The sequence below is a fragment of the Neodiprion virginianus genome, chromosome 2 (assembly GCF_021901495.1).
Source record: "Neodiprion virginianus isolate iyNeoVirg1 chromosome 2, iyNeoVirg1.1, whole genome shotgun sequence".
NCBI lineage: Eukaryota > Metazoa > Arthropoda > Insecta > Hymenoptera > Diprionidae > Neodiprion > Neodiprion virginianus.
The window spans coordinates 13,213,538-13,236,849 of NC_060878.1; the positions used below are offsets into that span (position 1 = coordinate 13,213,538).

At 37.8% G+C, this 23,312-nt stretch overlaps 1 protein-coding gene across 2 annotated transcripts; it reads right to left on the reverse strand.

Annotated features, from left to right (window-relative positions):
• Positions 1–16,227: 16,227 nt before the first annotated feature.
• LOC124297582 (uncharacterized) lies at positions 16,228–21,974 on the reverse strand. 2 transcript variants are annotated; one of them, XM_046748762.1, is made up of 7 exons: positions 21,310–21,974; positions 20,226–20,735; positions 19,007–19,457; positions 18,770–18,927; positions 17,989–18,156; positions 17,252–17,665; positions 16,228–16,547 (listed from the first exon to the last, which is right to left on the reverse strand). In XM_046748762.1, the coding sequence occupies exons 2-7, from the start codon at positions 20,698–20,700 to the stop codon at positions 16,402–16,404; spliced, it is 1,812 nt and encodes a 603-aa protein (XP_046604718.1). In that variant the 5' UTR covers positions 20,701–20,735; positions 21,310–21,974; the 3' UTR covers positions 16,228–16,401. The 2 variants fall into 2 exon arrangements, with proteins under 2 accessions (XP_046604718.1, XP_046604719.1); XM_046748763.1 differs by lacking the exon at positions 21,310–21,974 and adding an exon at positions 20,811–21,205.
• Between the last annotated feature and the right edge of the window lie 1,338 nt (positions 21,975–23,312).

Here is a 23,312-nt window from a genome sequence, read left to right on the forward strand (position 1 = left end):
GCCGGCTCTCACTTTCTCCGGAGTTTGTAATATAACCGCAGATGTCAGAACACGAAACTCTTCCAAGTCCGCCCCACTCGTATCTCGACTTTTTAGCGTAACACTCACAAGTCGTCGAAAATTCTTCTTAAGCTCTACTCTTACCTCTAATCTCGGGATTAAGGGAATAGCTATAGCAATAGAAACAAATTCTCTGAAATATCTCAAATATAAAATTTTTTTAAACTGTTCTGAGGAAATGTTTTTTACTTCTGGATAAGTTTGAATTATTTCGAAAACTCTTAAGGAATTTCATGAAATTCTAGAGTTCTTGGACGATACTCAAATTCGATACATTTGGTACTGAAAATATGAAAACTTCAAGGTTTCTTATTTCTACCTGTTTCTGATTAATTTCTAGAGATCTAAATCTATAAATATATAAATAAATCTTCCGAAATTAATTTTCTGCTAAATTTGCAAGAGATTTTTTTTCTGAGCTGAGAAATTCGCAGAAATTTTTGAATGATTCTAAAAATAATTCTCACCAGGAAAGTCTTGTTGTCAGGTTCAACAGACATATTTCCGACTTTTTTCTTTCCGTCAGAGATAAAAATTAGGCTACAGTCCAATGTTTGATTTCATTGGTCAGACTGAGATAGAAGTATGAAAAACGACTTGTTAAGTCTGTCGGTAAGTCAGAAAGGTTTGTACTCCCTTAATCTTGTCAAACTACATACGTATGTACTTCATAGTTTCACCTCCAACTTTCATCGGCTTGTACGCAAACAGAGAAATCTCAACGCATACGGAGACAGCTTACATTTATGCATCTTTCAAATATCGGATAATTACTTTTGAGAAAACTTCAATGTTCGGAAGATGATCATGCTACAACAATAATTCCGATGAGATCACAACAGTTTTTTTTTTTTTTTCTGAAATTGAAATTAACTACACCGTTATTACAATCATGTGTAATATTCGATAATTTTTCGTAAATAGTTTCCGGGTACCGTGAGTGGATAAGACGAAGATTTAAGGTTTTACGCCTGTTGGTGGAAGAACCTGAAACACATCCGGACAGGTAGGGCCGAGCGCGAGTATGAGCAGCGCCAAGAGTGGTCAAATTTGTCCCTATCAATGGGACTTGCACTAACGTTATTGACTCTTTAGCCAACGCCAACGTTGACGGGCGGTCTAGTGGTGACTTATCACCATTTTTCCATTAATGTGAGTTTAGCCGACAAACCATCACGATAATATAATATAATATAATTAATGATATCGTTTGCAGTTCGTCTGTAGATGATCGTAATGAAGTTAGAATTGTTTGATAGTGAACGGATTTTCGTCAGAAAATAACAAAAAATTCTACTTGTATCTATAGCCGACAATTACATACATAGTTCAATATTTTTAATAAATTCCATCACATAACGATAGAGAATCGTTTGTAGGCCAATAATTTATTGTTGCAATTGTTTGATAGTTAACCTCTTCTCCTGATTTATTAAAATTATAAAATTGCATTAAAATTGGGCTTATGACGTCATTATTACTCGTCCGCCACCTGCCGCGTTTTTCGTACGTGATGGTATGTTTGGTTCCGGTTATGCCCCTGTCTAACGTGGCCGAACTTATTCTAACCTTTGAGCTGCGCATAATAATGACCATAATGGGCACGGTGTATCCGTAACGCGGAAGGTGGCTGTCGCAGCCCAAAGGTTGGAATAAGTTCGGCCTACGTATAACAGAGACATAATGAAACCATAAAATACCATCCCGTAAAATATCAACAATTGCAGCAATCAAATATTACCCTACGAATAATTCTCTATCGATATGTAACAGAATTTTTTGAAAATATCGAACTTTATATGTGATTGTCGGCTAGATAGATTTAGACTTTTTTATTATTTTCTTTAAAAAAAAATCGGTTCACCATGAAACAATTTTAACAGCACTGCAATCATGTACAGAAGAACCGCAAACGATTTCATTAATTATATTGTATTATATTGATGGTTTGAAGGCTAAATTCATACTAATCATTTGCAGAAAAAACAAATATTCGTAATCGGAAAATGCCTTCTTCCGGTGCAAGAAAAGGAAAGGTTAAATTTTGCGCTATAAGTGGTTACAACAAATTGAGATATACTGAGTCGTTGACTGAAGAACGATGGAAGAACATAAAGACGAATACCCCTGGGTAAATTTTTGTGACCAGTTTTCGGCAGACAAGTGAGCCCAGGTGGGCCTAGGAGCATAGGAGGGTTTTGCTCTATCGACTCTACCTAACGAGCTCGCACCGACATTCGTAGCAGCCAAAGTAGTGTCGGTATGGAAGCTTCAGATTGAGTCCATACAAAGTGAGTACGTAACACTACTTGTCGACTGCGACTTACAAATATCGATCACCTCGATCATCCCCGGGAGTAGACGGGTAACTGCGTCCACCAACAATCACCGCAACAACCGCCAAGCACCTCCAACGATGGTCAACCACCTCCTCCCACCACCGGCCACCTTCGTCCTCTTCGTTTACCTCGTCGACGGACTCCTCCTTCGCCCCCACCCTGCGTCATCCTCGTCGTCCTCGTCCTCCTCGACAACCGCCGATCACTTCCAACCACCTCCAAACACCTCCTACCATTTCCGAATACGTCCAACCACCTCCGACTACCACCGACCACCTTCGTCCTCTTGGTACCCCTGCTCCACCGTGGATTCTATAACATTAATGTTCATAATTATTCCAACAACTTTTCATTTGCTCTCTCGATCTTCAATTTTCATAGGCATAGAATCGTAAAGGCTGACGCCGACTAGACCGCGGCGGACGGCGGCGGACGGCGGCGAAATTTTCGCTCATACAGTTATCCATATAGGTGTTCACACTAGACGGCGGCGGACCGCGGCGGACCGCGGCGGACCGCGGCAATTTTTCGCGAGTTCCAGGTTGGGAATATTTCGGCGGTGCGCCGCGCACCGCCGCGCATCGCCGTCGTCTAGTGTGAACACCCGACCGATGCCGAAATTCATCCCAAGTATAAAAATAGGGAAACCTGCGTTACTTTGATGTAAATGGTTATGGTTTACAAGGATTCTTTTCATTCTCTCCGCTGTTCTTGCGAAAAATAAATGTATTCATTTTTACATCTTAAATAAATCCTACGGATATTAAATAAATGTTACGCAAGTAATTACTTCATTTTTAAAGAAATTTAAGTAAATGTGAGTTTTAGAACAACAAGTTATGATCAACGGATTATTTTATGTAAAAAATTTATTTTTTTCTCATTGTTCGGGTATGATGCTGATTTCATGAAGACTGTTTTTTATTTTGCGTATTAATTTTTATGCATAAGAAATGAGAGAGTATATTTTGAGCTAAAATTTATTTCATTTTTACTATACATATATTATATGTATAATAGGATGTTTCAAAATAAAAAAATTTACGATTTTCCAACGAGCCACACCCGAAATAGTTTAGGTAGAAACAAAAATTCTGGCGAAAGATGAGCATTGTCGGTTGATTTTTAATCGTTTTTTCCTTTTTATCGAATTTATGATGGACAATTGTTAGTAATTTTTTTTCGTGTTAAACACTTCTTCATCTGAGCTATCCATAATGAGTAATCAAGAAGTAGTGGCAAATATGCATGATTATTTATTGTGTGCCCATGACGACTGAGACAAATCGTGGTCATCAGATAATTGATAAATATCTCTTTTTCGTAGAAACAGTATCGGCGGGTGGTCACGCGACTATAGTGGGCGCATCTCACGGTAACTGCGCCGCGGTGCAGTGGGCGTCAGCCTTAACTTTTGAAATGTCCTACCATTTCCGAACACCTCCAACCATCCTATTTACCTATATTACTAGATTAGCTATTATATGAAAAGAGAAGAATTATTCACTTCGAAATGGGATTCTATTCGACGCGCGCTCGATGTATTCCATAACATTAGTATTCATAATTATTTCAACAACTTTTCATTTGCTCTCTCGATCTTGAATTTTCGTAGGCATATAACCAAAACGCTGTTCTAGCTAGTCGAGAGTGAAGTATCTACGTTGGGTAGAGAAGCAAAATTGTTTTTCGAAAAGTATTCGGATGGAAAAAAATTCAGAGTAACTGTAATACATCACGGATGCGCTAATTTTGAACGAGATGAAATGGATGCTTTGTATATGAGATAGTATTTAACGCTGCGTAGTGATTTAAAGACCTAAAAAGGTGATAGGAAGAGAAAGAACGAAGCTTCTTAACACTTCGAGTGTATTTTAACACACATTTGAAAGATACGAGCAAAATTTTTCATCATCCAACTGTCGCAGAACGGCAGCGTTATCGGCTGACCCGTTAAGTGAAGGATATATCTTCAGTCAACGGCTGACCATCGAAGGGCCTGGCCGCTTGAGTCTGGAATCGGCAGGACAGATAAAGTGTGTATTTCTTGTATGAAATGTGAACACTAGAATCATTATACATCATATCATATCATCATACATCATACATCATACATCGTACATCATACATCATACATCATACATCATACATCATACATCATCATACCTAGTATTACAGTTCGAAACCAAAGTTTGAATTTTCGGATGTTCGGAAAGTGACGTCACCAATCTAAAATCGGCTAGCCGAGTTCCTCAGTCTGGTAACAACCGCGCAGTAGAGCGGACGGTTGAGAGTCGCGCTCCGCAAACTTCGAGTACCGGGTTCTCAACCTCCCGGATCCCGCGCTTCGGGTCCGCTACGTATTTCGAGTACCGGGTTCTCAACCTCCCGGATCCCGCGCTTCGGGTCCGCTACGCGGTGAAACTCGACTTCCAGGATAAGCGCTCCGTGGTTCCTGGTTCATGTTTACAATAAATTATTTCAATTCGTTTTTCGCGCAAGCTGAAATTCAGTAGCTGTCAGTCCGCTAAGAAAATTTCTCGACTTCCAGGATAACCGCTCCGTGGTTCCTGGTTCACGTTTACAATAAATTATTTCAATTCGTTTTTCGCGCAAGCTGAAATTCAGTAGCTGTCGGTGCGCTAATAAAATTTCTATAACTTTACAATCTTCTCATAATCTTTTTGGTGAAATATGTCGATAAAAAAATTATATCAAACCTTACACATTATTTTTGATTTGTTCTCACGCTGAAAATATTTATTAGTATTCGAGGTATAACTCGAGGTGGTTGGCGGTTTTCGTTGGAGGTAGTTAGGGGTGGTTGCGGGTAATCTCGGTGATTCAGGAGGAGGGGGACGAGGATTTGTGCTCGGTGAGTAAAACACTTTTATAATATTTCATGGCAATTGTAATTATATTTTATCTGAAATTTTTCAAACTTCTCATGTTTACATTGAATTATTTCAATTCATTTTTTGCGCAAGCACAAATTCAGTAGCTATGAATAAGCTTATACAATTTATTATATTATTAATTAATTGATTAATATTCCTATAATATTTAATGGCAATTGTAATTATATTTCATCTGGAATATTACAAACTTGTCACGTTTACAATAAATTATTTCAATTCATTTTTCGTGCAAGCACATATTTAGTAGCTATGAATAATCTTATACAATTTATTATATTATTAATTAAGTATTTAATCAATAACTCAATTATATTAATCCTTACACAAAATTTTCGATGTGTTCTTATACTGAAAATATTTATTACTATTCAAGGTATAACCTGAGGTGGTTGAAGGTGGTCGGAGGTGGACGAGGAGGAGGACGAGGAGGGCGAGGATTTGTGCTGGGTGAGTAAAACACTTTTATAATATTTGATGGCAATTGTAATTATATTTCATCTGAAATATTACAAACTTGTCACGTTTACAATAAATTATTTCAATTCATTTTTCGTGCAAGCACATATTCAGTAGCTATGAATAATCTTGGACAATTTATTATATTATTAATTAATTGATTAATTACATTAATCCTTACACAATATTTTTGATGTGTTCCTATACTAAAAATATTCATTTCTATTCCAGGTATCACCCGAGGTGGTCGGAGGTGGACGAGGAGGAGGACGAGCTGGACGAGGAGGAGGACGAGGTGGACGAGGAGGAGGCGGGGTGGGTCGTGGGAGAGGACCTCTCCTCTCCTCAGAGGAGGGGAGGGGGACGGGCAGGGAAGTGGGAGCAGCAGGCGGGGAGGGGGAAGGGACGGGAAGGGAAGGGAAGGGGTGGGGTGGGGAGGGCAGCGGGGCGGGGGGAGGGAGGGAGGGAGGAAGGGAGGGAGGGAGGGAGGGCAGGAGGGAAGGAGAGAGTGGAGAACGGATGTCGATGCGAGCCTGTTAGAGTCAATAGAGCAGTACACTCCCTCCCTCCCTCCCTCCCTCCCTCCCTCCCTCCCTCCCTCCCCCCGCCCCGCTACCCTCCCCGCCCCACCCCTTCCCTTCCCTTCCCGTCCCTTCCCCCTCCCCGCCCGCTGCTCCCACTTCCCTGCCCGTCCCCCTCCCCTCCTCTGAGGAGAGGAGAGGTCCTCTCCCACGACCCACCCCGCCTCCTCCTCGTCCACCTCGTCCTCCTCCTCGTCCAGCTCGTCCTCCTCCTCGTCCACCTCCGACCACCTCGGGTGATACCTGGAATAGAAATGAATATTTTTAGTATAGGAACACATCAAAAATATTGTGTAAGGATTAATGTAATTAATCAATTAATTAATAATATAATAAATTGTCCAAGATTATTCATAGCTACTGAATATGTGCTTGCACGAAAAATGAATTGAAATAATTTATTGTAAACGTGACAAGTTTGTAATATTTCAGATGAAATATAATTACAATTGCCATCAAATATTATAAAAGTGTTTTACTCACCCAGCACAAATCCTCGCCCTCCTCGTCCTCCTCCTCGTCCACCTCCGACCACCTTCAACCACCTCAGGTTATACCTTGAATAGTAATAAATATTTTCAGTATAAGAACACATCGAAAATTTTGTGTAAGGATTAATATAATTGAGTTATTGATTAAATACTTAATTAATAATATAATAAATTGTATAAGATTATTCATAGCTACTAAATATGTGCTTGCACGAAAAATGAATTGAAATAATTTATTGTAAACGTGACAAGTTTGTAATATTCCAGATGAAATATAATTACAATTGCCATTAAATATTATAGGAATATTAATCAATTAATTAATAATATAATAAATTGTATAAGCTTATTCATAGCTACTGAATTTGTGCTTGCGCAAAAAATGAATTGAAATAATTCAATGTAAACATGAGAAGTTTGAAAAATTTCAGATAAAATATAATTACAATTGCCATGAAATATTATAAAAGTGTTTTACTCACCGAGCACAAATCCTCGTCCCCCTCCTCCTGAATCACCGAGATTACCCGCAACCACCCCTAACTACCTCCAACGAAAACCGCCAACCACCTCGAGTTATACCTCGAATACTAATAAATATTTTCAGCGTGAGAACAAATCAAAAATAATGTGTAAGGTTTGATATAATTTTTTTATCGACATATTTCACCAAAAAGATTATGAGAAGATTGTAAAGTTATAGAAATTTTATTAGCGCACCGACAGCTACTGAATTTCAGCTTGCGCGAAAAACGAATTGAAATAATTTATTGTAAACATGAACCAGGAACCACGGAGCGCTTATCCTGGAAGTCGAGAAATTTTATTAGCGGACTGACAGCTACTGAATTTCGGCTTGCGCGAAAAACGAATTGAAATAATTTATTGTAAACGTGAACCAGGAACCACGGAGCGCTTATCCTGGAAGTCGAGAAATTTTATTAGCGGACTGACAGCTACTGAATTTCAGCTTGCGCGAAAAACGAATTGAAATAATTTATTGTAAACATGAACCAGGAACCACGGAGCGCTTATCCTGAAAGTCGAGAAATTTTATTAGCGGACTGACAGCTACTGAATATGGGCTTGCGCGAAAAACGAATTGAAATAATTTATTGTAAACATGAACCAGGAACCACGGAGCGGTTATCCTGGAAGTCGAGAAATTTTATTAGCGCACCGACAGCTACTGAATTTGGGCGTGCGCGGAAAACGAATTGAAATAATTTATTGTAAACATGAACCAGGAACCACGGAGCGCTTATCCTGAAAGTCGAGAAATTTTATTAGCGGACTGACAGCTACTGAATTTCGGCTTGCGCGAAAAACGAATTGAAATAATTTATTGTAAACGTGAACCAGGAACCACGGAGCGCTTATCCTGGAAGTCGAGAAATTTTATTAGCGGACTGACAGCTACTGAATTTCGGCTTGCGCGAAAAACGAATTGAAATAATTTATTGTAAACATGAACCAGGAACCACGGAGCGCTTATCCTAGAAGTCGAGAAATTTTATTAGCGCACCGACAGCTACTGAATTTGGGCGTGCGCGAAAAACGAATTGAAATAATTTATTGTAAACATGAACCAGGAACCACGGAGCGCTTATCCTGGAAGTCAAGAAATTTTATTAGCGGACTGACACCTACCGAATTTGGGGTTGCGCGAAAAACGAATTGAAATAATTTATTGTAAACATGAACCAGGAACCACGGAGCGATTATCCTGGAAGTCGAGAAATTTTATTAGCGGACTGACAGCTACTGAATTTCAGCTTGCGCGAAAAACGAATTGAAATAATTTATTGTAAACATGAACCAGGAACCACGGAGCGCTTATCCTGGAAGTCGAGTTTCACCGCGTAGCGGACCCGAAGCGCGGGATCCGGGAGGTTGAGAACCCGGTACTCGAAATACGTAGCGGACCCGAAGCGCGGGATCCGGGAGGTTGAGAACCCGGTACTCGAAGTTTGCGGAGCGCGACTCTCAACCGTCCGCTCTACTGCGCGGTTGTTACCAGACTGAGGAACTCGGCTAGCCGATTTTAGATTGGTGACGTCACTTTCCGAACATCCGAAAATTCAAACTTTGGTTTCGAACTGTAATACTAGGTATGATGATGTATGATGTATGATGTATGATGTATGATGTATGATGTACGATGTATGATGTATGATGTATGATGATATGATATGATGTATAATGATTCTAGTGTTCACATTTCATACAAGAAATACACACTTTATCTGTCCTGCCGATTCCAGACTCAAGCGGCCAGGCCCTTCGATGGTCAGCCGTTGACTGAAGATATATCCTTCACTTAACGGGTCAGCCGATAACGCTGCCGTTCTGCGACAGTTGGATGATGAAAAATTTTGCTCGTATCTTTCAAATGTGTGTTAAAATACACTCGAAGTGTTAAGAAGCTTCGTTCTTTCTCTTCCTATCACCTTTTTAGGTCTTTAAATCACTACGCAGCGTTAAATACTATCTCATATACAAAGCATCCATTTCATCTCGTTCAAAATTAGCGCATCCGTGATGTATTACAGTTACTCTGAATTTTTTTCCATCCGAATACTTTTCGAAAAACAATTTTGCTTCTCTACCCAACGTAGATACTTCACTCTCGACTAGCTAGAACAGCGTTTTGGTTATATGCCTACGAAAATTCAAGATCGAGAGAGCAAATGAAAAGTTGTTGAAATAATTATGAATACTAATGTTATGGAATACATCGAGCGCGCGTCGAATAGAATCCCATTTCGAAGTGAATAATTCTTCTCTTTTCATATAATAGCTAATCTAGTAATATAGGTAAATAGGATGGTTGGAGGTGTTCGGAAATGGTAGGACATTTCAAAAGTTAAGGCTGACGCCCACTGCACCGCGGCGCAGTTACCGTGAGATGCGCCCACTATAGTCGCGTGACCACCCGCCGATACTGTTTCTACGAAAAAGAGATATTTATCAATTATCTGATGACCACGATTTGTCTCAGTCGTCATGGGCATACAATAAATAATCATGCATATTTGCCACTACTTCTTGATTACTCATTATGGATAGCTCAGATGAAGAAGTGTTTAACACGAAAAAAAATTACTAACAATTGTCCATCATAAATTCGATAAAAAGGAAAAAAGGATTAAAAATCAACCGACAATGCTCATCTTTCGCCAGAATTTTTGTTTCTACCTAAACTATTTCGGGTGTGGCTCGTTGGAAAATCGTAAATTTTTTTATTTTGAAACACCCTATTATACATATAATATATGTATAGTAAAAATGAAATAAATTTTAGCTCAAAATATACTCTCTCATTTCTTATGCATAAAAATTAATACGCAAAATAAAAAACAGTCTTCATGAAATCAGCATCATACCCGAACAATGAGAAAAAAATTAATTTTTTACATAAAATAATCCGTTGATCATAACTTGTTGTTCTAAAACTCACATTTACTTAAATTTCTTTAAAAATGAAGTAATTACTTGCGTAACATTTATTTAATATCCGTAGGATTTATTTAAGATGTAAAAATGAATACATTTATTTTTCGCAAGAACAGCGGAGAGAATGAAAAGAATCCTTGTAAACCATAACCATTTACATCAAAGTAACGCAGGTTTCCCTATTTTTATACTTGGGATGAATTTCGGCATCGGTCGGGTGTTCACACTAGACGACGGCGATGCGCGGCGGTGCGCGGCGCACCGCCGAAATATTCCCAACCTGGAACTCGCGAAAAATTGCCGCGGTCCGCCGCGGTCCGCCGCGGTCCGCCGCCGTCTAGTGTGAACACCTATATGGATAACTGTATGAGCGAAAATTTCGCCGCCGTCCGCCGCCGTCCGCCGCGGTCTAGTCGGCGTCAGCCTTAACGCTGTTTCAGCTAGTCGCAAGTGAAGTATCTACGTTGGGTAGAGAAGAAGGAATGTTTTTCGAAAAGTGTTCGTGTGGAAAAAAATTCAGAGTAACTGTAATACATCACGGATGCGCTAATTTTGATCGAGATGAAATGGATGCTCCATATATGAGACAGTATTTAACGCAATGTCGTGATTTAAAGACCTCAAAAGGTGATTGTCGGCGATTATTTTTTGATAGGGAGATATATGTAGAACGAAGCTTCCTAAAACGTCAATTGAATTTTAACACACATCAGAAAGGTACGAGCAAAAATTTTTATCATCCAACTGTCGCAGAACGGCAGCATTATTAGCAGAACCGTTAACTGAAGAATATATCTTGAGTCAACGGCTGACCATCGAAGGGCCTAGCTTTCTTGTCTGAAGAGTAAAAACTAAAATCATTATACATCATATCATATCATCATACATCATACATCATACATCATACGTAATCATACATCATACATAGTATGAAAATTCGAAACCAAAGTTTGGATGTTCGAATCTTCGGATGTTCAGAAAGTGACGTCACCCAAAATTTTTTTCTCCTGATAGTCTAGGAGCTAGCAACGTTTTCGAGAGAGAATTTCAGGTCAGCTGATTTTTTTATAAGCCGTTCCTTTGGCTCTGTCGATCAGCGCCCGAACCATCTGGCCGCCGGTAGCGGTTGCGTTTACCTGTGCGCATCCTACCTGTACAGGTGATAATATCAATTTTTAAAATTATTTTATAAAGCTAATTTTTGTTTTTTATGAGTTTTGATAGGTTTAACAAACATACTTATCATATTACCAGACATTTTTATCATTGTTAATAACGCGCCATACGCTATTGTTTATTGAAAAAAAAAAAAAAAATTCAAAGTATTTCAGTATGCCTGTAATTTTGATATGTTGCTCTATTACTATCAAAAATCTTAAAATTAATTTGCCAGACAATAATTCCATTGTTTAACCCTTTCGGCCCGATCGGTGACTATAGTCACCCAACGCCTGACGCTCGCTCTGTACGAGCGGTGACCATGGTAACCCAACATTTGACGCTCGTTATGGACGAACAGTGACCATGGTAACCCAACATTATGTTATAATTTTTTAAGCATTTGTTTTTACGAGCGACTGCACTCGCTCTGCGTAAGATAGCGTGGTATTGTGCGTCTGACGGGCGCTTGTAGTTGTCCGCAAGTACGGACGCTTGGACAGTGACGGACGCATCATTTTTTTGCGACACTATTATTGATTGAGAAAAACCATAATTATTTGTAACTTGCGTGTGGTAATCAGAAAAATCTAAATAAAAAATGAAAAGCTTGAACTTTCAAAAATAAAATTTTTTTATTCCCTCTTCTGTAATGTACTGGAATTCTAATTTTATTCGTTCTTTGTTAATGCTTAAATGTTACTGTCGTGAACTCGTACTAATTTAATAGTTTCTCGTCTCTTTCTTAACCATCTATTGCGCAACTGTCTCTCTCTGGCTAGTAGGATGATACAGGAATACTTTTCAGAGTTTTATCAGTCTGGCTTATTATTAAACAATGGAATTATTGTCTGGCAAATTAATTTTAAGATTTTTGATAGTAATAGAGCAACATATCAAAATTATAGGCATACTGAAATACTTTGAATTTTTTTTTTTTTTTTCAATGAACAATGGCGTATGGCGCGTTATTAACAATGATAAAAATGTCTGGCAATATGATAAGTATGTTTGTTAAACCTATCAAAATTCATAAAAAAAAAAATTTAGCTTTATAAGATAATTTTAAAAATTGATATTATCACCTGTACAGGTAGGATGCGCACAGGTAAACGCAACCGCTACCGGCGGCCAGATGGTTCGGGCGCTGATCGACAGAGCCAAAGGAACGGCTTATAAAAAAATCAGCTGACCTGAAATTCTTGTTTTCCCGACGTTGCTAGCTCCCGTACTATGACGTCATCGATCTAAAACCAGTTGACCGAATTCCTCAATCTGGAAACGACCGCGCAATAGAGCGGACGTATGAGAATCGCGCTCCGCAGATTTTGAGTGCCGGGTTCTCTACCTCCTGGATCCTGCACTCCGGGTCCGCTTCCTGGTGCAACTCGAGTTCCAGGACAAGCGCTACGTAGTTTTTACGCTCTAGGTCCGCTACCTGGTGAAACTCGACTTCCAGGAGAAGCGCTCCCTAGTTTCTGCGCTCAAGGTCCACTAACTGCAGGAACTTGACTTCCAGGACAAGCGCTCGATGATTCCTGCGCTCCAGGTCCGTTACCTGGAAGGTGAATGCAGCCAGCATCATGTCGAAATGGGTAACTCTCTGATGTTCTGCAATAAGTTCTCAACTCTACCGTTGGAACATCTCAGGGGGCGCAAGTGCACGACGATTTTCGGTTGTCACACCAAAACCCATTAGGGCAACTGTTTTTATATTCTTCAGTCAACGACTGAGTAAACCGTTGTTTACGGTCCCTAGCGATAGAGTGATTCTCCGTAGGGTGATTTGAATCGATTGGTTGATTTTGTGCTATGGCGTAGCCACGGAATCTTATGATTAGCTAAATCATTGGCGTAGACAGGGGAAAATGCCCATTGGTTGGGGCAAATACGGCCGATTCGGCGCTGTTGTCAGTTTCGCGCCCGGCCAAGCTATGGAGGGGTGAACGGACTGAGCGATATTGCAGTTTTCGGCAATGACCGGCTTGCCGGTGTTTTATAAAATTTCGTACCAGCGTCGGTAAATGAGATTGACAGTCCTTACCTATCGTTACCCAACGAAGCGATGCTGAACAGGACGCTTATGTTGCCGATGAAGTATATAGGAACTAATTTTAAAATTACTCGTGAGTATGGAGAATTTGAGTTTGAACGAAGCTAGGAAACGAATATAATAACAATTAAGATATCGAAATTACGTCTTACTCACTGAGTTTTTTGTTCGAAAGTTATACAAAAAAATGGATGGGCGATTCATCTTCGGTGCAAGTCATGCTAGTACACTTTCTCACACCGAGCGTAGCTAGCAATTAATTAATCCCTCATCTGATCAATACTTGTATATCAGTGGCTTGAAATTTGTTTAGAAGTATGGGGTATACATATGAGAAAATGTTGATGAGAACTTTGTTTCATTTTGTAGTGTTTAATTTTGGCATTGAAACTATAATAATCCGAGATCGTATCTCTATGTTATTTCGTAATAAAAATTTTAACGAATAAACATTATAATTTTTATACAGAATGTTTCGTTCTTATATTTATCTCACCCAACTATATGTATATACTAGCCTAATTAATTCATTTATAGTTTAAACATTTTCTAATTTCTTTCTCCCCTGAAATCCAATCTTGAGCTGCAGAACTTTACGTTATGCGATACAGAATTGGGATTTTAAATTCTCGACTTGCGGGCTTGTTTGTCACATTACGAATAAATTTTTTCCTCTTTGTCTAGTAAACTATTGATGCTGTGTGAATTTAATACCAGTATCAGGAGTTTCTCCAATACACTGTCACAAGTCGCGCGTTTAACATAGATTTAGCAAATTTTGCATCTCTTCGTTGTTTTCCGCTTCTATGAAATTCAGTAAATAGTTTTGGCTAAATAAAATACATATTATAGTGAAACGATTGGCTAAATGTCAACTGTGATAAAAAATTGGTGTAAATAATGAATAACTTCACCATACAATTGATTGTGTAGATCATATCATAATGCGTTCTGTTCAAATAACACAAATGTTTGGCTGTTTACAAATCAAATCCGTTTTAGTAATTTGATATATTACTTTTTTTTCAATATTTTTTGAATATTTTTACTTATTTTATTTAGCAAGCCTTACAAAAGGTAATAATTATATGTAATACATATACTTGACTTCAATATTTCGGTGTAATTTTGATAAATTATTACCTACTATACAACATTCATTCCATGTTTCATTACTAAACACTATATATGTATGTGTATATATGGGTGTAATTGCATGTATGTGGATAAAATTTTTGTCTTGTTTATACAAAAATTTGAAACGTTTTACGAAATTACAGACGCATCAAAGCTGATTGTGTGATACTTTATTTTTTGTAAAGTTAGTGTCTTCAGAAAATTGCAGTATTTGAATGATACACGCTATTGCGTTTTTTGCCATACAGTTTACATAGCTTACTTTTATTTATTCTATTATTTACAATTCATGTTTATATGTTAGAGATAATTGAAATTACAATATTATAACATAATTTTTGAATTTCCGTTTTAGTTACTCTGTAAATATTCAATACTTGGATTTCGCAGAATGATTCTTTCTAATACGCAATCAATTAAGGTTTTTCTACAAGTAATATTTGATAAAACGCAATGTATAAGACCGACAAATTTGTCATCCCATTTCATAGGAGTTAAAAATAATAATAATCACCACACCCAAAAAACACCCCTATATATGAAGTAATTATAATATGCTTACAAACTACGATTTGAATTTCATTCATATAATATATGTATATATGTGTATATACATTATACATATACCAGGAATTCTGTTCAGAATTTATATATAAAAATATGTTTACTGTGCAAATAAATTTCCTGTATTTATTATTAACTTTTTTTTATCACACACACACACGCACGCACATATATATATGCATATGTATGTATGTATATTTATAATGTGCGGTAATATTATATGTATGCATAGTGTATGTATATAATTTTTCTGATGTGTCGCATTGTTTTCGGTAGATAATATATACGCAGCATTTATTCATCTGCACATCCATATTAGGTTATGCAACAAACTAAAGTAATAATAACAACAATAATAGTCAAAATAATAATAATAATAATAGTAACAGTAATGATAATAATGACAGTGGAGTTACGTTTTTCTGGCGCATTTAAAATTTCATTCATGTAGTGAGAATTAACGATAATCATGCAATAAAAATGGTGCAGTAAGCAAGATTGATGTACTAATATTTGAACGGGCTTAATTTAGCTCATATGCTCCGGTTACTCGGTCATGTCTCTTTGTAGGTATCCAAACGTTGTATATCTGTGGTTTTTTTTATACATAACATGCATAGTCCAAACACGTTTATTTGTACATTATAGTTTATAACCATGCGCTGGTGGTAGAAATGTTTCTTTATACCCAACCAATTATTTATAGATTCACACAACATCAAAAATAGATTGTTACACAAGTGTTTTTGTTTGTTTGTTTTTTTTTTGTTTTTTTTTTTTTAGTTTTTTTTTCTTCAATTACACACCAGTAAACTTATATAATATGTATATTATATTTTAGTACTAAATTCTTACGTATTACATAAATTTTTTTTGTCCAATCTGAATAATGTATCTAATATTTTATGGACGATGCACATTCAATATCATGTATCCAGAGTATTTTTGCATGTCTGATATTTACTTCTAGATCTATTTGCTAATTCGCTCGTTTTCTAGTTCGGAGAATACCTGATCTCAGTGTTCAAATTGCTCGTATCTATTACGCATACCTCCAAAGCTAATAGAATAAATTTATAGACATGTTATCTTGCATGTGTATCGTCTATATTTATATATAAACTATAAACTGTGTATTATATATAATAGTAATAAAATTAAATGGGTGATGTATTGTTAAACCTACTTTTATGCTCGACTACGCGGCTTCTTGCGTGCCGATGGTTCACTAGTAGTCGACGCCGATGCGATGCCAATAGTACTGGATCCGGCACGTTTCGGACGGCCCAATGTATTCAACGAAGATATGGTCCCAGCAACGTTTGAAGCTGTAGCTGCAAATGGAGAAAGTTGTGAGAAATTATTTACCATTACCTAAATTTCAGCAATATGACTCGATTTGAATATTTTTTTTTTCTAAGCCTGACTTTAAACTTCATGGAATGTATGTATTTGGACATTCCATGCCCAATGAACCAATTCAGGGTGGCCACAATTATTTCTAAAATAAATTTCATGACATTTCTGGATTTTTCAGGACCCAAAATGCAGTTTTTCCATGACATTTTCAATTGACTATTTCGTTCAGATACTTTACTACTCCTACGTTTGATTGAAACACATTATATCTTTCTCTCAGTCTCTTTGTCTCTTTAAAAAAGAATTAATTTAAATAAACATATATTTTTATTTTTTTCCGTGACCACGATTAAAATTTTCTGACATCTCAGGTTTTCCAGGTTTCCCAGATGAGTAGCCACTCTACAATTTTTACCTTCACCATGTTCAATTTTGCTGACAATTTTTTAGGCGATAAGTCTATTTGAAAATTTGAAACAGGCAGTACTTTGAAAAATTTTGCACCACACTTGTAACTTAATGGTAATTCCATAAAAATTTTTTTAAACAAATACAAGATTTTAGAGATGCATCATCATCTAAACAAATTTTAACCAAATTGAAAAACGTGAAGGAAAAAATTGATTTTTGATATGGAATGCCCCAATATAATAATTATTATCAATATCTTTGAACTTACTGCAGGACTTGGGCTGCTTCCTAGGCAATGTATTCAAGTTATTAATTTCGGATTTAGCTGCAATTTTTTTTGTTTCCGGTTTTTTGTCATCAAGTCTCTTTTTATTGGCACTTAAGGCGGCGGTCGCAATGGTCGTTGGTAATGCGGTTCGCGAACTGCGAGTTGCTGCGCGCTCCGCTCTGTTGTTTGACCCTCCTTTACTAACCGTTTTAGCAACCGCCGCCACTTTTGGGACCGTTAATTTTTTCGCTGCTATGGGCTGTTTTGCAGGCACTTTTTCGTCTTCTTCATCTTCGGGATTATCTTCGGTATCTGTAGACTCTGCTTTGGATGAATACTTTGTTCGACGTTTTAATTTGCTTCCTTTTTTCGTTGTTTTTAGCTGCGATTCGTCTCTGAAGAGAGACAGATCCACTGAAATAAAAATTGCACAGTTAAAGTTCAATGTCATATTAAAACTACTATTCCAGTTACACACCAGTTAATTAACCCATTGCTACATTCATAGTTAGGAGTCAAAAATTTTCCTGAAATGTTATTTCGGTATCAAAAGTGGATTAGACCATGATTTAGGATTCTCTGACCACTGACAGAAGAATCTTAAACACAATCAGGCCTGGGGGGTTGACTATTCTATGCTCGGCAAAGGAGGAGTGAAGTGACTGAGTAATATTACTGTTTTCAGTGATTGTTTTTTTTACAGATTACTGAGGTGATTGTCTCAAATGTTAACTCACATCCATCTGGGTGTTCCTCTGTGACTCTGGGCTTCTCGGAAAGACCGGCCTCAACATCTATGGCTCGCTTCAATATGTTCTCCGTTCGTAATAGTTCCATTTTAGTTAATTGATATTTATTCTTATCTACTTTATTCAAATTCAGGTTTGTTAATATACAATCGAATTCTGCAACACAATATAAGACATGTTATGTTTGAAACAGATTAGAACCTGCTATTAGAATGATTTGCGATGGATCATTGTATTATTTGAATCGAAAATTGGGAAAAGAGTAAAAGTAGTTTAACAAAATCTCTAGCAGTGACATTTAGCTATTGATAGTGAACAATCCCTATCATGTCACACACCCGAAATCAAACTGTAACAACTCATTAGTTCTCGTTTTTTCAAAGCTGCCATAAAACCTCAGGTAGTACCATTTATACTTTAATTTGAACAGTGTTCATAAGAATTCTTTTTTCCAGATGTTACAGTTTCGTTTTAAGCATGTGACGTGACAGAAGTCTGAGTGGATTTAAATAACACAATCCAATATATCAACAATTTCAGAAAAGGTTTTATAATTAGAACATTCAAAATGAGGGAACTCTGATGTTTTTGATGCGATTCTAATATACGCTTAGACTGATTCATCTTTCAGCTGGCCATCCAATATTCTTAATGAAAGTATCATGCTTTAATTTTCAGTAAAGTCATCGACCGTTTCACTTTTCATTTTTTATAGTGAATATAGTGAAATACTGAGATTATCTCTGAAAAGAAGAAAATGTTGCATTACCTGTAAAATCATAAAAATCTGGAGAGTAAATCTCTCCGTTATTTTTGTCTTGCGATAACCAACGAATGCGAATCCGCCGGCTCGATTTATAGATATTTTGCATCGCTTGACAAACATAGAAGCTACCTTCGGCATTCCTAACAGCCAGAAATTCATTTCTGAAACACAAAAACAAACTCAAGTTACTATCATTATTCTTTACCAAAGTATTATAACGTCGTGAATGCATCAACTTACTTATAAAACACAATAAGTTTGTCGTCTGCAGCTTTCGAACTAGGAGATTTGTTGAGCGTTTTAACAATCAGGGCCAATTCTGGTAGTGGACTTTGATAAGGCTGAGTTCTGATGCGATTTCTCTTAGGTTTTCCATGAGCATCCGAGGGTAGTGCAGAACTATTGAGGTCTTTAAGTTCCCGAGGTTTTCTTTTCCTATTTCTGTGCAGTGTCTCAAGTTGCAAATCTGCCTTTGGTGGGCTGTGTGTAATGACCGGAAGTTCTGGCGTTGCCTTAGAACCTTGTGGTGGAACTACGCTACTCGACCGCTGATGGGTTTCTGTGCCACCTTCGACGGTTGTTTTTGATTGTACAGGTGTGTTACTACTTGGCGTGTCTTCGAGCTCTTTCGAACCATTCCGCAAACTCGTCTTCGTCTCTTCAACCTTAACCAGTGGACTCTCTTGTTCACCTGAAATAAGGCAATTGAGTTTTTAAAGATGAATTGGTAGAACCATCTGAATAAAAACTTAGGAAAAGCAAAAAAAAAAAAAAAACTGCAGCAATGTTATTTGCACCAATGGTGGTGAACATGATTAAAACAATATACCTTATATGTTACACAAATAATTCTGAATGGATTCAACTAACATAAGCTAGGATATCAAAATTTCAGTAGAAATATTGTAATCAGTTTGTTCAAAATAATTATACTTTGGTGTTTTTTATCCGATTTGAATATTTTTGGGCTTAGTTTGTTCACTGACCAGATCTCTACATGTTGCCTCAAAATCAATCAAGAAATCTTATGTTATAATAAAGTTGTAACATACAAATTTAATTGCTGATGACCATGTGTTATACTGTATCAATAGAAATTTATTTTGATCCAGATCGAAGATAACTATTTGTAGAACTTTTTTTTCGTCAATCCCTGGAAATCTGAACTCTGAGCAAAATACTAAAAATTTCATCATTTTGAACGTTTTTTTGTTACAAAACGTTTTCTCAAATGGTTGATTCTTCAGCTTGAGTTATTTGAATTTTCTTGAATCAACTTCATTGCATAATAGTTGTTTCATTTATGTTGATTATTATTGGCGTAAATAAAATAGCTGGAAATTTGTTCACATAGATTTTAGTTTTAAACTTTCGACTCAGATGGTTCAGCTGATTCATTCTCGATTTTCTGTTACTCCAATGCAAACGGTAAAGAAAACGAAGCTCTTGATCTACGCACTTGGCATGTCGCTGGACGTTACCGCTGATTCAGGAATAGGGTCTGGACACGGTTGTGGCGTAGACTGCGGTGCATTTTCGGTGTTCAGATTATTGTTTTGCTGGTTCGCTTCACTTTGTTTTTTGACAGAGTCACTCTCTTCAGAAATTACAGATTTCTGTGGCTCTGTGCCATTCAGGATAGTCTTTTCTGCGTCTGCCTGTTCCTTTTCACTTATGCGAAGAGGCAGAGTCGGTTGAGGCAAAGGTTTGTGATCCTGAACCAAGCTCAGTGGCTGGCTTGGTGGTGGCTGCAGGTTTGCATAGCTTAGCGTGGCGGTTGGCAGCGGCTTTACCAGATTCGCCTCAGACCCCGTGTTGGTACTGGTTACCACTTTTTGCGCCATCATGTTCATTGGGATGATGGAATGTGTTGACGATGGCGTTGCCTGCATTGACGGTCCTTGCATCGAGGATTTTACTGCCGAAGCACTCATCTTTTCTATTGCACTTTATACGTTCTCCTGTAACACTGTGCAAAAATATAACTTTATCATGTTTTATTCCATGATAACGACGAGTTGCCTTATTATAACGGATGACTTACAATGTTTCAAAATTGGACGCACAATGAGTATGAAATGTGCGATTTATCGTTGCTTTTAAGACCTAAATTGTAAAGTTTATAATAATAACGATATTTTGTTTTGGTATGGAAGTGGCAATTTAAAAAAATGAATGCAGCAACGGCTTATTTTGAAGAAATTCGATTTTTCTATGCATCTCTTGAGAGTGTTGAAGTGAGTTGAATCTAAGATTCCGGGCATGGAGAAAGTTTAATAGAAAAAAAGACGTTTGACGCCGATTGTGCAATGTGGTAAAGATAGTGAAGAGCGTGTCGCATAGCGGGGTTTGATATACGGGTGCTAGATTAACGGATTGGTTGATAGATGTTAATGTAACAGAATGCAGAAGCGGCGGAGAGTCAAGCTTGTGCCGTAAATATAAACATGGGTCTGAGAAAATGGAGTTAACTGTGCATAACAGAAGGAAATAGCGCCTCTTGCCGACATCCGGGAATCTTAACTGCTGCAGAGTTTGCTTACCGTGCTGTCAGCACAGCAGTAACGGCCGCTTTTCTCGTTATCTATAGTCTTTACGTTCGTGTTTGCATACAACTCTCCATTATAATACAGTTATTATCATTATAAATTAGCGGTGCTGATGATGAGCGGTTACTATTATTGTTTGACACAGCCCAAAACCGTCCAGCACACTTGAATCATATTAACACTTGTAGACTATGCGGTCGGCGTTGTTTCGCGGGAATGACGATTATAATCCGTTTTGGTGCGATGAAGAAGTATCATAATTATTATTTCACACTACACGAGAAAATGATGGGAAAGAAAAAATACACACGCACACATGCGCCCGCTAGTCTATAGAACACAAAACACACACGAATCACGTATATAATTGTGAACTATATGCGGAGCTTTAGATGGCGTCGGTTGCATTCAAGGTCGATGAATTTATATACGTGTACGTTAAAATTCATCGCCTGCCCGCCTGCTGCCAAAGTTTACGTAAGATTTGTTGGTCGCCGATATTATGGCATCTCACGTTTGGTAAAGTGCGAAGACTGATATGCTAGACGACGCCAGAGTTGCCATGTAGCGGTTGTAGGCGGCGCGTTCCCGTTAGGATAGGTTCAGAGCTCCATAATAATAGTTATGCTTGATCTCCACGCAAGTTTAAACCATGGCTATTTCGGCTCAAGCGTTTACTTTCATTGGCCCCCTGTCCACCTGACTCTTATCCGAAGCAATCTTTCGTTCGAGGCCGCCAATCGCGTTCTGCATTTCAGGAGAAATTCCCCACATATACTTTCCTTACGCTCATTCAACATCTCGCCCCCTCTGCATGCAGAAACTAAACAAAACAAAACACCGCGTGTTCGTAAAGAGTATCGTCAGAGGCATATATGTATCAGAGGGCAGGCACCATGCATCAGATTCTCTCTGCATCAGAGAGAAACATGCATACTGATGTATACCTCCTTAAGCAAGATTCCGACCTACGTTTGCCGTACTGTGCTTCTTTTTGTCTATGACGCAACGGAATTGTCCCTGCAATTGTCCTTACCGGCGCGTCACGGCGTTTGTCAGTGCCACGGTCTTTCATATAGGTCTTTCAACGAACGTGGTGAGGGGTTGTCAGTTCACGTTCGAAACAAAAGTACAACTTGTGGCCACAAGAGCGGTGCTACGAGTTATTCATAAGCTTATTATTATTATTTGGCGGAACCCTAACCAATCTTTTTGATACTCATACACAGATAACCTTACGTTGAATGTCACTCATATGCTATGAATAACTAACAGCGCTGCGTAGTGGCCAGTAGTAGCAAAAAAAATCTGGACAATAACGCGGCTACCCCCACCACTCAAATTTCAGTTGCGTGCAAGACCTGTATGTAAAGCCCGCTGCACACGGGGCTTGTTTTGCTGATAGATCGCATGCGGGGTACTAGGATGGCTGCTCTGCTGGGAGCGCTGCTAGAAAGTGGCGCCTCTGATGGCTCTGAAGCGTGGTCGCGTGCTGGATTTCGGTGATAGAACGTGTGCTATTTTTCGTGATGGTTTTCTTGCGCGTAGCAAAATACTATTTTTAAAAACCTGATAAAAAAACGACGAACGAGAAATTTTTATTTTCCACGTGTTCCTTTTCAAAATTCAAAAGTCGAAAAAAACACCCTATCGTGCCTTTATCTCCGTAGAAAAGCAAAAAAAACTTTTAAGCAGCCTGAAGGGAATGATAAATGAGAAATTTCCATTTTTCATGTGTTCCTTAAATTTTCAATTTTCAAAAATCGACAAACAAACCAGAAAAAAATGATGAACGAAGGAAATTTTTGTTTTCCACGTTTTCCTTAAATTTTCAAAATTCAAAAATCGAAAAAAAACAATCATGACAATTTCTTCGATGTAAAATCTTGTTCGATCGAGGGGGAATAAATTCTGGTTAGAAAGTGACAGAAAAAGAGTACACCAACCTGTTTTGACATCACCGACAACCAAAAAATCTTGATTTTCATTTTCTTTTA

What these genes read in the sequence shown, in the direction of transcription:
- LOC124297582 (XM_046748762.1), bottom strand. Translation starts at nt 20,700, where the DNA reads ATGAGTGCTTCGGCAGTAAAATCCTCGATGCAAGGACCGTCAATGCAG. An exon ending in AGATTTTTATGATTTTACAG is followed by an intron (nt 18,157 to 18,769) that starts GTAATGCAACAT and finishes ATTGTGTTGCAG; the next exon opens with AATTCGATTGTATATTAACA. An exon ending in GAAGCAGCCCAAGTCCTGCA is followed by an intron (nt 16,548 to 17,251) that starts GTAAGTTCAAAG and finishes CTCCATTTGCAG; the next exon opens with CTACAGCTTCAAACGTTGCT.